At 53.5% G+C, this 16,177-nt stretch overlaps 1 protein-coding gene across 2 annotated transcripts; it reads left to right on the forward strand.

The window, feature by feature from the left end:
- Window positions 1-2,066: 2,066 nt before the first annotated feature.
- FAM241B (family with sequence similarity 241 member B) lies at window positions 2,067-5,022 on the forward strand. 2 transcript variants are annotated; one of them, XM_020877402.2, is made up of 3 exons: window positions 2,067-2,175; window positions 3,436-3,565; window positions 4,236-5,022. In XM_020877402.2, the coding sequence occupies exons 2-3, from the start codon at window positions 3,473-3,475 to the stop codon at window positions 4,503-4,505; spliced, it is 363 nt and encodes a 120-aa protein (XP_020733061.1). In that variant the 5' UTR covers window positions 2,067-2,175; window positions 3,436-3,472; the 3' UTR covers window positions 4,506-5,022. The 2 variants fall into 2 exon arrangements, with proteins under 2 accessions (XP_020733061.1, XP_020733062.1); XM_020877403.2 differs by lacking the exon at window positions 2,067-2,175 and adding an exon at window positions 2,806-3,002.
- Window positions 5,023-16,177: the final 11,155 nt, after the last annotated feature.

Here is a 16,177-nt window from a genome sequence, read left to right on the forward strand (position 1 = left end):
GACTACTGGAAAAACCATAGCTTTGACTAGACGAACCTTTGTCAGCAAAGTGATGTCTCTGCTTTTTAATATGCTGTCCAGGTTTGTCATAGTTTTCTTCCAAGAAGCAAGCCTCTTTTAATTTCATGGATGTAGTCACCATCTGCAGTGATTTTGGAGCCCAAGAAAATAAAGTCTCTCACTGTTTACCCATCTACTTGCCATGAACTGATGGGACCAGATGCCATGATCTTAGTTTTTTTTTAAATGTTGAGTTTTGAGTCTGCTTTTTCACTCTCCTCTTTCATCTTCATCAAGAGGCTCTATAGTTCTTCTTTGTTTTCTGCCATAAGGGTGGTGTCACCTGCATATCTGAGGTTATTGATATTTCTCCCAGAAATCTTGATTCCAGCTGGTGCTTCATCCAGTCCATCTGCATATAAGTTAAATAAGCAAAGTGACAATATACAGCCTTGACGCACTCCTTTCCCAATTTTCAACCAGTCTGTTGTTCCATGTCTGGTTCTAACTGTTGCTTCTTGACCTGCATACAGATTTCTCAGGAGGCAGGTAAGGTGGTCTGGTATTCCCACTCTTTATGAATTTTCCACAGTTTGTTATGATCCACAGTCAAAGGGTTTAGCATAGTCAATGAAGCAGAAGTAGATGTTTTTCTGGAACTCTTTTGCTTTTTCTGGAACTCACTATGATCTATCGGATATTGGCAATTTGATCTCTGATTCCTCTGCCTTTTCTAAATCCAGCTTGAACATCTGGAAGTTCTCGGTTTGTGTACTGTTGAAGAATTTTGAGTATTACTTTGCTAGCATGTGAGATGAGTGCAATTGTGTGGTAGTTTGAACATTCACTGGCATTGCCCTTCTTTGGGATTGGAATGAAAGCTGACCTTTTCCAGTCTTGTGGCCACTGCTGAGTTTTCCAAATTTGCTGGCATGTTGAGTACAGTACTTTAACAGCACCATCTTTTAGGATTTTAAAATAGCTCAGCTGGAATTCCATCACCTTCACTAACTTTGTTCATGGTAATGCTTCCTAAGGCCCACTTGACTTCACACTCCAGGATGTCTGGCTCTAGGTGAGTGATCACACCATCGTGGTTATCTGGGTCATGAAGATCTTTTTTGTATAGTTCTTCTGTGTGTTCTTGCCACCTCTTCTTAATATCTTCTGCTTCTGTTAGGTCCATACCATTTCGGTCCTTTATGGTGCCCATCTTTATATGGAATGTTCCCTTGGTACCTCTAATTTTCTTGAAGAGATCTCTAGTCTTTCCTGTTCTATTGCTTTCCTCTATTTCTTTGCACTGATCACTGAGGAAGGCTTTCTTATCTCTCCTTGCTATTCTCTGGAGCTCTGTATTCAGATAGATATATCTTCCCTTTTCTCCTTTGCCAGGGCTTCCCTGAGAGCTCAGTTGGTAAAGAATCCGCCTGCAATGCAAGAGACCCCGGTTTGATTCCTGGATTGGGAAGATCTGCTGTAGACGGGGTAGGCTACCCACTCCAATATTCTCGGGCTTCCTTTGTGGCTCAGCTGGTAAAGAATCCGCCTGTAATACGGGAGACCTGGGTTCAATCCCTGGATTGGGATGATCCCCTGGAGAAGGGAAAGGCTACCCCCTCCAGTATTCTGGGCCTGGAGAATTCCATGGACCATATAGTCCATAGGGTCGCAAAGAGTCGGACACGACTAAGCCTTTGCTTTCACTTTCTTCTTTGCCTTTCATTTCCAGAAGTTCCACACTTGAAGTGGGGTTGGACTTCCTTGAGGGCAAGGGTGGGTCCTACTTAAAGGCTCAGCAGCTCATACCGGCGGGCTGAGCCTGTGCCACCCAGGTCAGAGGCTCCCCCACATCCTAGCTTTTCCTCCTCCTCCTCTTCTCCCTTCTCTTTGCTTCCCTTCCTCCTCCGCACTCGTCTCCCTCTCCCCCAGCTCCGAGGTGCACCCGGTCCTCTTTCGGTTCCACTTCTGCCGGGTGTTTCTCCCTCCTCCCGCTTCTTGCGCCGCCTGGGTCCCGGCAGCTGCAGTTCCCCCAGAGGCCTGCAGAGGGAGCTGCCGCGCCACCTGCGGGGCCGTGCGGCTGCGGCGCGCGCTTCCTGTGAGGTCAGGTAGGAGGAAGCGGCCTGGGAGCCGCGGGGAGTGGACGCCGCCGAGGCCCGGGAGCCGCGCCCGCAGGTGAGTGTCCGAGGCCCTGGGCCGGGGGAGCGAGGGTGCATGCCGCCCTTCCCCTGGGCCTGGTCTCGGAGTCGGGCTCCGCGGCCCGGGCAGCGGCCCCTCCCACCCCGGCGGCGCGCCCGGCCGTCCCCGTCCCCCACCCCCGCCTCCCTTGGTGTCAGGCCCTGGAAGGGCCCGCCGCAGCCTCAGCCCAGCCAGCGGGCGGGAGGGCGAAGCACAAAGGGACTGCGGAGGGCCCTTGGGCCCTCTTGGTTATCTGCTCGGGCCAGGAGGCTTCAAAAAGGGGATCTGCCTGTCCATGCCTTGGGCAAGGGAACAAGGGCTCTTAACCCCCTTTGGCGTCTGTGTCACGAGTGCTTTTGGAAATTTATAGACGAAAACTGTGGCTCATATTCTGAGAAATAATAGCCTCTACCCAGACTCGGGGCGAAGCGTGGAAGGACCCCCACCTCCAGCCATGGACTCCCTTGGGGCCCTACCCCCTCCTTTTCTCCCTTCCCCCCTTCCCCTCCTGGATCCGCAGCAGCATCCCCCCATCCTGTATTTCGGGAAGGCGGCCCCGCCCTCCTGGTGTTACCTGAGAGGGACAGCTGAGGGTAAGCGCTTTGCAGGAAAGTAGCTCTGAAGTGGGCCCTGTCTCCTGCAGGCAGAGGGCCTGAGTCCCTAGCATCTCCCCGAGGGAACAGCACACTGGACCGTTGTTTACCGGAAGGGAAATGGAGACACTGAACTCCATACTTAGTAAGCAGAGAGGGACCTTGGGCCAGAGTTCTTGGTTTCATGCTCTTTCTCTGCTGCCCATGAATGGGTGGTCCTCGGTGAGTGAGGTAAGCCCCTCTGGGTCACTAGCTGTTGCAGCCCTAGAAGACTGTTGGGAGGTGTGAGTGAGATGAGCCTGGGTGGACTTGATGAGCAAGGGTTGACATCTCCTTTGTTGTTGCTGGCGGTGGTGATTGATAATAAAACTTCCTTCTCCAAGGATTTTTTTTTTTTTTTTTTTCCCTGCAGCAAGTGGGAACTTAACACATGCCCCCTACATTGAAAGTGAGGAGTCTTAACCACTGGGCTGCCAGGGAAGTCCCTCCAAGGGTCCTTTTGATAGATTTCCTCGTGGGCTCTTTCAAACAGCTAGTATCTGTTTCTCTTCTTTTTATTAACTAGACACACCATCTGCTCAGCCTGGGTCACCAACGTGAGCACCCAGAATTGCAGTTTTTCTCTCTGAAAGCAAGCATCTCTTTGGTGAATGTTTTCCTTTAGGTGTTTTGAGGCCTGGGGAAAGGTGCAGCCTGGAAGGATGGTTCGGATCTTGGCCAATGGGGAAATTGTGCAGGATGATGACCCCCGCGTGAGGAATACTACCCAGCCACGCAGTAGCACTCCTCGACAGGTAGGCACCCAGCCCTGTGGATGAGAGCAGCTGGTCTCCTGTCCACTGTACCAGTTGCTTCTTCTCTCCCAGAGGCTCCCTTGCTGGTGATTAACCTTCTCTGTACTGAAGCCCTGTTTATAGAGAGCAGGGCTGGGCACCCTGGGGGTTTAAGGCTTGGGGAGAACCCCAGTAGATTTACTTCCCAGCCCCGTGCCTCCCCAGCTCTCCTTCCTCCAAGCAGCCTTCCCAGACTTCAAACCCAAGAGCTCTCTCCCTTAATCTGGTCAGCAACCCCCACTGGAACCAGCATCTTTTAGAGTCTGTTGGGTGAGAGAGAAGCTGGAGAATAAGTGGAGAAGATGAGCTCATGGCCGCACGATGAGTTGAAAAGAAGAAAGGAGCAGGTTAAAAACGTCCTCCCAGAAGCCCTGCCCCACAGTCTCACCTCCTTGCCTCCTTCCTCTACTGTCTCTCACGTGACGTAGGGAACATGGACTGGCATTTCCTATGCTCTGAGAGCTTGTGACTCAGTGGTTGGGCTTTGCGTGGGTAGCATTTAATTGCTGAGAAAGGAGAGTGTGGCCCCAGGTGGTCTTAGGGGAGGGCAGGCATCCTCCTGCCTCCATTGCCTCAACTCCAGGGAAGCTTTCTCTGGATTCATTCGTCTCTCTCTGTCTTCACCTTGCAGAGCTTTCTCAATAGGGGCCACGGTGCCTCCCTGGGGGGTCCCGGCCCCCGCCAGCAGCAGGCAGGTGCCAGGCTGGGTGCCGCTCAGTCCCCCTTCAATGACCTCAACCGGCAGCTGCTCAACATGGGCTTCCCACAGTGGCATCTGGGCAACCACGCCGTGGAGCCGGTGACCTCCATCCTGCTCCTCTTCCTGCTCATGATGCTCGGCGTGCGCGGACTCCTGCTGGTGGGCCTCATCTACCTGGTGTCCCACCTGAGTCAGCGGTGACCTCTGGGGGCTGCTGGGGGCAGGTGTGTGGGAGGGGGAGCTGCGGGGCTTCGGTGTGAGAGCAGGCACGTGGGGAGGAGCTCCACACCGGTGCCGTGAGGGTGTGCTCAGAGAGCCTGTGTGCACATTGTGTTAAGCAAGAGGCAGAGGGAGCCTCTAGTCCAACATTCCCAAAGGATCGGGTGATCCCCACTTCATTCCCTTGAGATGCGTTTATGTCAGACATTAAGCACAAAGTCACAGCAAGAGAGGGATTCTCTTTCCAATTCTCTTCCAATCCTTTTATGCCAAGAAGAAAGTGTCTGCTAGGTGCCAATGTGTTTTCATGCCCAGAACATGGGCTGGCTTCCCCGTTACTAAGGAGCAGGCCTGGGGCTTAGTGGGAAAAGTTTCCAAACTTTTATAGCTCCGTTCCATTTTAATGGTATATTTTTATTGGCTACCTTTTATTTATGACACGTGGTACTGGTATTCTACTTATTGTGGTGGCGTTTTCAATAAAGAAATTTAAGTAAAAGTGTGTCCACATAAAGACATGCGTAGTACGGCTGCATGTAGATCTGGAAGACATGGTGAAGGTGGTTTGGGAGTGGTTGGGCCTGGTGAAATGGGCAGGGGGGGCATTTGACCTTGGAGGGTGGTTTCTAACCTTTTCCCTGCAGCCTCTGAGAGCAGAGGCAGTGGGCCAGGTAAAGCCTGGAGTTGGGTCCCTTGACTGATGCTTGGATAACTGGCTCACTCTTAGATGCTGGCCTATTGGGGGTGGAGTGGGGTGGGGCAGTCCTCTGACAAGAACAGCCAGTGAGGCTATGGGCTGTGTCAGGAAAGCTGGGGTGCAGGTCTCCCTGGCCCGGGGGCTCGGACCAGAGGCTGCTCAGCCTCCCTCAGCCTGCCAAGGCTCTCACAGCCTCTAACCTCAGGACACTCACCTCAGAAAGCAGAGGCCTTGGCACTGGCCACTCGGGGCACATAGGGTGAGGATGCCCTGCTTTTGGTGAGTCGCGGTCTTGAGCTGTGGCCGGTTGAGCCCTGGGTCTGTGTGGAGGCCCTGCTGGGGGGCAGGGGTGGCACCGGATGCCTGAGGGCTCTGGGCCTGCAGCGGGCTGATCATCAAAGGTCAGAGAGAGGCTGGGTGAGCTTGAGGGCTCCCCACGCCCTGGGACCAGACTTGTCACCCTTCATTTAGGGTCCTCCTCCTGGGTCTGGTGGTTTGGGGGAGGAAGGCAGGTTTGGGAGGTGCTTCCTGAAAGCCCGGGCCGGGGCAGCCCGGCTTGGGGTGTATGTGGGGGAGACTCGGGGAGAGGTGGAAATGTTCCTGTCCCTGCTGAGAGCCTGTGTGCTACGGGGGACAGAGCCTTTCCCTCCGACCCTGTGCCCTGGAAGGAGCTGGTGGCTTTGTCACAGACTCTCCCAGGGGAGCTTTATGCTGTTCAAACAGGACTTCCTTCTCAAGGTCTTCATTTCCATAGACTGGGAAGGAGGAATCTAGCTCCCAGTGGCTCCTCTGGGGCCTGGGCAGGGGAGGGGCTACCCAGGCCTGGCTGCTCTCCCGGCTGACTCCTGGGGCCCCTCCTTCTGCTCACCACATCCCCCACCCGCCCCCCAGCCCCCAGTGGCTCCAGCCCAGCAGCCCTGGGCGGTGGCGGGGGTTGGGGGGGGGTGGGGGGGTGGGGGACCGACACGGCCCCTGCAGCTTCCCCTCCCCTGAAACTCCCCGTCAGTGCTGCTTTCTTGCTGAGCTTTCCCTGCCTTCTTGCCTTGCAGAGCTCTCTGAAGAAATAAATCTTAAGTGAACTGTAACGTATAAAATTCCTTGAAGGGCTATGAATCTGAGTCCATAAATTCAGGAGGGCTGAGAACTGTGTCTTTTTCTGTAATTCAGTTTCCATTCCCAAAGCCTGCAGCCTTGGAGAATTGAGGATACTTGAGAGAAGCAGGGCCCTCCTCCCTGCTCCCGACTAGAAGGAGGCAGAGGGGGGCAAGCGCTGGGTTGGGGGTTGGGAGGAGCCCCGGGCATCAGCCCCTGGGGGGTGCCACCCCCACCCCCACCCCGTTCTCCAGGGACTTGTTAGCAGCTCAAGGGAAGAAGTGGGGATTTGAAAAAAGTGAGTTGTTCAAGTAAGAAGTGCTGTTTGCTGCTTGAGCTCGACACCCAAGATACAGACCCAGTAGAGCTGCTGTGGTTGAAGTGGGCCGGGGTCCCAGGGGCCCCTCTTGACCCTCCTTTCCTCAACCCACCTTCCCTGTGCTCCTTGGGCTCCAGGCAGATTGCTAACCAATGTCCTGCCTCATTTCTCAAGGTCCAGGTTCTGAAAATCTGCCTCGGAGAGGCAGTGTGCTGAGAGAAGGCGCCTCCTGGGGTTGTGCAGCCTTTGGAGCTGCTAGTAATACAAGCCATCTCTGCCTCCTGTATGAGGGCCTTTGGTAAACCCTCGCCACCAAGAAATTGTGCTGCAGGCGTGTTCTGAGCAGGTGGAGGTGGCCAGATGCAGGCTGCGATGGGCCCGAGTGAGGCCGAGGGCTGCCTTGGCCTAGTGGGCGTCCTAGCTGGAGGTTTGCTGAACAGGGTGGGCCCTTCCTCCTCTGCTCCCCGACCCACCACCCTGCCTGCGACATGACGGGACCCCCCAGACTGGGCCACCTTGAGGGCAGATTTCGGTGGAGGTTTCCGCTAATCCCCAGGGCTAATCCTCCGAGCCCTGTGTTTCCATGTCTGGTTGGATTTGTGGCCTGACTGCCTCGTGAGCCACAGCTGGGTTCACACCAGGCTTCTGCTGCCTCTGTGAGGCTGGGAACAACCACTGTCCCCCGTGGGGCTTTTTCAGCCCCCTGGTTGGGGCCGTCTGGCGAGGAGCTCCTGGCCCCACCGCCTGTTGCTGCTCCCAGCACCAGCGGCCTCTTGGGCTCTTCCTTCCACAAGCTCCAAGCCCTTGGCTGTACACACTACTTCTCCCAACCCACCAGCTAGCCTGCAAGTGGGGTCCACAGCTCCGTCTCCCCAGAAGAAACACCAAGCCCGAGACGGAGCTAAGCAGTGTTGCCAGCCCTGGGACTCTCCCTGGGCCGTTTAGCAGAGGCAGAGAGCCAGGCTTTCTAACCAAGGACTCCAGCTCTCTGAGGTGAGGGAAAAGCCCTGCTGTGGTGGTCAGAGCCTCTGCCCAGGGATGCCTGACTGTGAGGGCAGAGAAGGCCCCACACCCTGGACGGCTGGGCCCTGAAGGAAGCCTGTTTGTTTGCAGACTGCTCTGCTTTGCGGGTCTGTGACCTTGGACGGCTCACTTAGCCTCTAGAGCCTTGTTCCTCATCTCCAATAAGGGGTAATGATCTGGGTCCCTCCTGCTGCCTGGAGCCTTGGAGAGATCACACTTGGTGCAGTGGGTGAGGGAGACGGACAGGGGGCGTGGGGGGAGGATGCTCCAACTCCTGCACCTCCTCCTCAGACGCTGCCCCTTGAGCCAGTGCAGCAGGCTCAGCCAGAGCAATCACCATGTCCAGGCACCCAGAACCCCCGGCTGGGGGTAGTGCTGGGCTTTTATGACCAGTATCACCACCCGCCCCACTTCTGCTGGAGAAGAAATACAGCTGCTTCTCTCGCTCCTTAAGCCGAGGCCTTGTTACAGGTCTCGTGTCAGGACAGGAGAGGTTTGCTGAGGGTGCTGTGTGCATTCACTGTGCTAAGCACTCGGTGTCATTTGTCACCAGGACTTTATGACCTCGGGACCATCAGTGTCCTTATTTCACCGCTGAGCACACTGTGCGTGTGAGTCGCTTCAGTCCTGCCTGACTCTGCGACGCTGTGGACTGTAGACCACAGGTTCCTCTGTCCATGGGATTCTCCAGGCAAGAGTACTGCAGTGGGTTGCCATTTCCTTCTCCAGGGGATCTTCCCGACCCAGGGATCAAACCCAGGTCTCCCGCACTGCAGGCTGATTCTGTTGTCTGAGCCTCCAGGGCTGAGCACCCTGGAGGGCATATATAACCCTCCCGAGGATCCCCACCCCTCAGCCCCTAAGTGAGCAGTGGGTGGAGCTAGGATTCGGACTGAGGCCAAGCCCAGTCTTGACCACGCCTCTGTTCACCTTCGGGATACGGGATGCCTTAGCATCACCTACAGACTTGTTTCAGGTGCAGATCTGCAGGCCTCACCATAGACTCTCAGATGCGCTGAGGGGTGTGGCCCAGAACCTGCCTCTTACAAAGCCCCCAGGTGATTCTGATGCAGGGTTGTAGGTAAGTTCAGCTCCTGACTGGGCCGAGGTGCCCGTGGTCCAGAGAGAGGAGAGAGACAGGGTGGTCACAGGCCTCACAACCTGCTGGCACCCATGTGACCATCAGATCAGCTCTGTGAGGGTGGAGGGGGCACAGGGTGGGTGGAAGGATTCTAGCTGAGCTGCCTGGCTGGGGGGCCTCTAGAGCTTCCCAGCTCTGGGATGCAGTCACTGGATGGGGTGCAGCCCTCTTCCCTGCTTTCCTGAGCATGTGATGTTTTTCATTGCAAACTGACAAGGAGAGAAATCCAATCATCTCATGTAGGGTCCCTGAAGGACCGGACAGGTGAGGGTGAAGGGGGCAGAGGGCTTTGCCCCCAAAGCTAGATGGGAGAGAAGCCTGCAGCCTGTCTAGCAGGGTGCTACCACGGGAGAAGCAAGGCTTAAGGCTCACGCCTCCTTGTGCTGCTTGCTTTAGTCCCTCCGATGCTGGGCCCTACGGGGGGCTGGATGCCAAATTCCCGACTCCATGTCCAGTCAACCGGTGACCTTGGGCAAGGTCCACATTCTCCCTGCCTCTCCATGTCCTCGTCTGCACCTCCCACTGGCAGGAGGGTCAGTATATAAATTCATGGGAAATACTTAGCAGTTTTTGGCACAAGGCTAGCCCTTGATACACCATGTTCACACAGTAGTGGCATTAGGATTTACATAATAGTTTTCTTTAGAGCAACACAAATTTTACTTTAAAGTATTTTGAAAAGGAAGACTCATATCACTTTTGCAAATTGAAGGCCAGTGTTCCTTGCCATTCCTCATAAATATTAGTACAAGTACATTCAGTGTAGAGGAAATGACATGATTCCATTTTCACCATTTAGCTAGTAGCCACTGCTGTCGTCCACGGCTATAAGTCTGATACCTGCTTTCTTTGTTAAAAAGGCGGTTTATGAGGATTTGGAGAGGTGTTAAAGACCCATTGGCATCTCACTGAGATGCCCCCCTTGATGGATTCAGAAGACTGAAGAGAAATGAAAAGGGAATGGCTTTCTCACGGAAGGACTCAGTGCTTTGTTTGTAAATTACTTACCATCATCTTGTGAACCACAAATCATTTCATACCCTGCCATGTGAAAGCATCCTACAACTGTGGGAAATGCTGTATTATCTTGGGCAAGCTATTTAAAAATGTTTTTAAATTGGAGGATAATTGCTTTACCTTTTTTGTTGGTTTCTGCTGTACAACAATGTGAATCAGCCATAAGAATATTTTTAAAATTTAGTCTTTGAAAAACAATTTGTTTTCATGGTTCAAAGACCAGGCAATGTATGGATGCATACAGGCAAAGTCTCCCTCCTTCCCCCTCCTCATCCATCCATCCATCCATCCCCCCCTTCACCCTCTAACTACTGTTCTTAGCGTCTTTTAAATCCTTCCGGAACTTATTTATGCAAATATATGCAAACACAAGTATAGTAATTTTGTCTTCTTTTTAAATATAAATAATGGAAAATTAAATCCGTTTTCTTCTCTTACTTTTTAATTTAACAGTATATCCTGGACACGCTTCATATTAGTGCATAGAAAGCTGCTTCATTTTGTTGAGTTTTGGTATTAGGGTGAGTTGTTGACTCTCTTTTGCCCTCGTGGAGTCACCTGTACCACAGGGGGTTGACCCAGTTGACCCCCAAGGGCTTTGCAGCTCTGACCTTGAACCACTCCCTGGGGCCCTGACAGAAATGCCCCCTTCTTCAGGGCTGGAGGAAGAAGCTCCCTGGATGGTTTAATCTTTGTCCCAGGAGGGCAGTCGGTTCAGCAGACACTCAGGGAGGGTGTTCTGCGTGCCGGGAGAGAGTGAGGCAGGAATAGCCTAGGAAGCCAGCTGGTCTTCTCAGTCCCCTCTGCAGCTGGATGGAGTGACTCTCCTGTCTTCCCCTGGCTTTGTCCTCATCTGTGGAGGCTTCACCTGAAACCCGTCGCCCTGAGTCATGCCGAACCCCGAGGTGAGCCTGGCTGGCCTCTACCACCTCTGACAGACAGGCGCTACCCTCCACTGGCCTCCTTCCATTCTGGGAAAATGAAGCGGCACGGGTGGGTTTCCTCGAAGGCTCCTCTCCGCTCTAAAACTCGACAGTGCCTGCCACAGAGCCTTTCCCATAGGAGATGCTTAACGAACTTCGCAGCTGGCACGGCTTGGCATTGCCATTGTCACTGTCCCTGTCCCCCCCACTGTCTTCCCACCACACTTTTGATGAAGCTCTCGATGAAGGAGATGGAGGGAAGCTGTGAGGAATGATACAGCTTCAGACTTTCTTTAGCTCTGACTTGGCTAATAAAGTCCTGTTCCTCTTGTGCAGGAAGACCCTGGAGACCCCAGCAATCTTGGCTTGTTGGCCTGAAGGGCTGTGAATGTTGTACCATGGCGCCACCTGGTGGAATATTTGTGCAGGAGCATGACTTCCATCCCGCCATCAACTCCTCCTCCTCCTGCCCCAGGTGAGTGCTGGGCTCAACCAGACCAGGCTTATGAATGCCTTGCATTTCAGTACTAGCCAAACTCAGATTTCTGGCAGAGAGTGTATGCAATTTCATTACAATGAGTTTACTATGGTCTCATCCTGGGCTAAGAGCCTTGTCCCATTTCATCCTTCCACAAAGAAAAAAAAAAGATGTCTTTCCCGGTTTTCACAGATGGTGACTCTGGGGCTTGGAGAGGTTAAAGCAACTCACACCTGGTTGCACAGTTGGGAGGTAGCAGACCTGGGCTGGGAGCCCTGGGGTTGGGAGGGGAGGGTGCAGGGTGACTGAGGCCACCCAGGAAGAGACTGTCAGCAAGGGCCTTGGGGCTTGTCTTCATCCAGAGCCCCTGGTCCTGGAGCCTCCAGGCAGAAAATGGACTGAGAAGTCTCACGGGGTGATAGGCCAGGCTTGCTGTCGTCACCGAGGTGGGCTCTCTCTAGGTTTGGGTGGCTGTGTCTAGTGCAGCCCCATCCAACGTAGCACCCACCAGTACCTCCACACTCACCTGTCTTCACTGAGCCCAGTTTCCTTTGAATACTGATACTCCAGTATTCTTGCCTGAGAAATCCCATGGACAGAGGGGCCTGGCGGGTTATAGTCTGTGGTATTGCAAAAGAGTCAGACTTGACCAAGAGACTAAACAACAACCACCACAATATACTGGGCAGTGTGTGTGTGTGGGGGGAGTGCATATATATTATTCCATCTATTTTTACTTCTTTTGTGAGTAAACGAAAGCTCATGCAAGTTACCTAAATTCACCCAGCTAGTAAGCAGCACAACAGGATTTAAAACCAGGTCTCTCGGCTGCCCAAGTCTTGAGTCTTCCCTAGACATTCAAAGTCAGGGTCAAGTTGAAGCCATCCCTGAGGAACTCCCCAAAGTATTTTGTTCTGGAGATCAGTCCTGTCCCCAGGCTCAACTCCCTCAGCTCTTGTTCTGCTAGATTCTGTCCTTGGCTGCAGTTTCCCTGTCCCACCCTCCTATAGCTCTGTCTTCAGAAATGGTTTAGGCTCCTTGTCCCAGATTTGCATCCACCTTAATTTATCTCTTCAGTGATTACCCCCACCCCCACCCCGCCCCTCCCCATCTCTTGTCAACTCCTTCCCACTCAATGAAACTAACTCTGCAAACTCCTTCTTTTGAGAAAACCCTGGGCTGGACACCCCCTCTGCCCCCAATAGTCTTACAATCTAAAGAGGAGGCAGCAGGTTCATTACTAACCCCAGTCCAGTGGTTCAGAACTTTCTAAGGACAAGGACAGATAAGACCTAAAACAATACTGTTCTTAAATAAGATTAAAATAATGTTCCCTTAGGAAAATGAAAAAGAAATTCAGAAGTAGACAATACAGAAAGGTGTTGGGCACCTTCACAAAGCTGTCAGGCACGCAGTTTGATCTTATCCAGCAGCCCTGCCTTGTGGTCCAAGATGATTGCTAAGCTCAAGCCATCGTGTTCTTATTCCAGTCAGCCTGAAAGTGGGAGAGGAAAGATCAATCCTCCCTAACCACTCAGATCAGGTCAGCTTTCTAGTCCCATGCTCCCTTGGCACTTTTGCTTCCCTTTCAGAATGGAGAGTAATTTATTTTTCTTGTCACTATTTGTTTGAGGTCTATCTACCACTCTCCCTTGCCTCTCACCAGACTAGGAAGTCCATGAAGTCTGGCATCACACCCGTCTTCTCTGTTGCTCTAGCCCTGTTGTCCAGCACAGTGCCTGGCACATAATAGGTGCTCCACAAATAGTTATTAACAGGAGAACCACTTTATACATGTTGTTGATATTATAATGAATCAGAATTGACCTGGTCCAAGTCCAGAGCCTTCTGAGTTGAGTCTGTAATGATGAGTGCTACTGTGGGCTAAGCCTTGTGCTAAGGGCTTCACACACATTATCTCATTTAATCTTCACCAAAAGCCTGGGAGGTGGACACTGCTATTACCTCCAGCTGGCCATGGGAAATGGCAACAGATCATGGAACTACTAAGAGGGCAAGCTGTGATTTGAACTTGGCTCTCCTGACCCAAAGCCTCTCTTCACTTACTTCCTGCCTTTCTGGGCTAGCAAGGTGACCACCATCACCTCCAGAACTCCTTCACTGTGGCCCTGGCTCTCTCGGTTGCCAGCAGACAGTTCACCAGTCATAGATGAGCCATAGATGCTCAGGAAGCACTGTGTCCTAAAGTGGCATCTCTCCTACAGAAGATGAAGGAAACTTCTTTGTTCAGAGGTGGTGGGCACCCACATTGACTAGGAGAATGTTGGTTCCCCAGCTTGCCTTCCCCTCTGACAGACTTCTAGGAGCCTTTGCGGACCCAGGGGATTTTCAGACTACAGAGGAGGGGCAGGTGGGTTTGCAGGGGTCTGGGGCCTGTCTGGGTGCATGCTGGGTGTGGCCGTGCTGAGCCTTTGTCTCTCTCTCACTGGGCTCACTTAGTAAAGGGAAGGTGATGGGGGAACCTGGGGTCCTCCTGGGCCAGGCCACCCTTGACCCATGTGGGGTTTACAGAGCTCCCAGCCCAAGGAACAGTACATTGGGGTGGGCTTCTGGTATCTCCCTTCAGACTCAAAGACATCCTCCAGATAGGAGCTAGATTCCGACTTGAGTCCAGGAATCAGACTATCCAAGCCATAAAGAGTCCTTCTAGACCTTCATTGCACAGATGGGATGTGGCAGCCCAGTGAGGGAACTGACTTGACCAGACCGGACACTCAAAGCAACGATGGCTCATTTGACTGAAGGGTTCATGATGCCCACAGGCTGTCTTAGGGACCTGAAGGAGGGTGCCAGTTGGACACCTAGCTTCAAGAGGGTGCTAAGGCTCCGTGGTGGAGGCCACAGCAGATCAGCCAGTTCTAGTCACGGCTGGCTTGCTTCCAGTGGTCACCAGCAGGTGGCGCTAGGCACACAGTGGCCATTTAACTCCCAGAAAGGGAATCGCAGACTGTGTCTGGGAGTAATTAGGGCAAGAGGCCGGCTTTGGGGCCCACTTCCAGTCACCTTCCCTCTGGAGGCCCGGTGCTTGGGCACCCTGGGGCAGAGGGCCCGGAGGCCCCGAATGGGGTTCCTCTGGTTCCAGACCCTTCAGGGTAGTTGTTCTGTGGTCAGTGAGCAGGCACCCCCAGGGTGTGCTCCATCTACTCATTTTGAATAATGATGGGGTAAAAGCAAGGAGGACATGTAGTTGCCTTGGCTCCTACTGGCATGAGGCTTCTCCTGGGCTCCAGCTCAGGCCCCTTCCCCTCACTCAACTCACTCACACGTGCCCACACCGACTGCACAGAGTGCTTCCTTTGCTGTTGAGCAAAGCCCCGAGAACTCCATGCACCTGAGAGGCCATCTGGTTCCCTCCTCTTCTTCCTTCTATCATCCTTTCTCTCCTTCTCTCCATCTCCTCTTCCCTCTTGCCTCTCTTTCTCCTGCCCCTTGTCACTCTCCCCTTTTCTTCCTCTCCCCTCCATCCTGCTCCTCTGAGAGACCCTGGAGGTCTAGCCCCTGCCCCCAGCACCTCATCTGCAAAGGCAAACAGGGACCAATACCAGTGGGTTTCTAGGATGTGGTTTCCATGGCAACAGTGCATCTCTTGCCTCTGTGGTTCTCAGCCCTGGCCAGGTTGCCGTGGAGACTCACCTCATTGAAGAATGATTTGTGGGACTGTTTTTCTTAGCTCCATCTCCTTCCTTCTTTCCAGAAATCCTGCCAGCCCAAATTGTCTTTTCCCTACTGATGGCAGACGTGGAAGACTTCTCCAGGCCTACGAAGGCCTGGAAAGCATTTTGTTTACACAGGGTTCCCCCGGTAACCTTTGCCTGCTCTCATGAAGACAGTGAGACACCCTTAGAGGCCAGTTAAAGGCTTTCTACAGAGAAACAGGCCAGAGCAGACCCGGTTCCCACCTCTCCTGCCCACGGCACCCTTCAGGACTCTGGCCCCTTTGCTTATGATAGACAATGACGTGGCTCAGCCACGTTACCTAAGACTCCTCAGCTTTGGAGAGAAGGAGAGAGGCAGCGAGAGGGGTGTGGTGGGAAAAAGAGGGATGTGAACATGGGAAAAAGAGATGAGTTAGCAGAGGGAGGAGCGTTGGGAGAGGAGGACAAGTGAGGCCAGGAGACACGGATCTCAAGGGGAGAGAAAAAGCGTGTGGGGGTGGGGGAGAGTTCCAGAAAGCCAACCCAGGAGTCTGTAGCGGGAGAATTTCTCTGATGTTGATGTTCTCTGTAAATCACTCCACAGCCCCAAACCCCAAGCAGGCCTCTTTCTCTACCAAGGAGAGAATGTGTTTGTCGACATCAAAACATATTAGGCGCATTGTGACCCTCACCTCCCCCACCCCAAGTTGAAAGCCATTACAATAATTAATGAAGGCAGGAGATTAATTAAAGAGTCGTTTCCCCACATTCTCCTCAAATAGATCAGTCGGGGGGTGGGGAACATGTGCTACACTGCCGACAGAAGAAAGAAGGGGCTAGAGAAGGGGGGGTACAGAGAGTCGCTCACAGACACAGCTGCAGACAAAGGATATAGCGGGGGGACAGAGGAGCTGGGGGCTGGGAGGGGCTGCCAGGGAGGCCCAGGAGGAGGAGAGCTGGTTCAGCTTCCAGAAACCTGTGATCAGCTTCCCCTCCTGGTGGGCAAGGCCTGAGGGGTTCTGGTACTAAGGAAGCAGGTCTGGTGGACATGGAGAGTGTCAGCCCTCCGCTCCTGGAAGCTCCTGGAAGCTCCCGGATTGTCCTGTGTGACGGCCGGAGCTCGCTCAGGCCAGGTGAGCGCGGGCAGGAGCCCTTCCTGTAGTGTGGGGTGAGGGCTGGTGGCTAGCTCCAGCCCCGCTCCCTAAAACCAAGTCACTGCAGGGCCCACGTGCCCGTGGCACCACCCGAAGGCCCCGTTCATCAGGCGTTCCGCGCTGCAGGCCTGAGAGGCCAGTTTCGGCTCAGGCC

This window comes from Odocoileus virginianus, chromosome 7, assembly GCF_023699985.2.
Source record: "Odocoileus virginianus isolate 20LAN1187 ecotype Illinois chromosome 7, Ovbor_1.2, whole genome shotgun sequence".
NCBI classification, from domain to species: Eukaryota; Metazoa; Chordata; class Mammalia; order Artiodactyla; family Cervidae; genus Odocoileus; species Odocoileus virginianus.

Coding starts and splice junctions, on each gene's coding strand:
- FAM241B (XM_020877402.2), top strand. CDS start 3,473: ATGGTTCGGATCTTGGCCAATGGGGAAATTGTGCAGGATGATGACCCC. Junction 3,566..4,235: donor GCAGTAGCACTCCTCGACAG/GTAGGCACCCAG, acceptor TTCACCTTGCAG/AGCTTTCTCAATAGGGGCCA.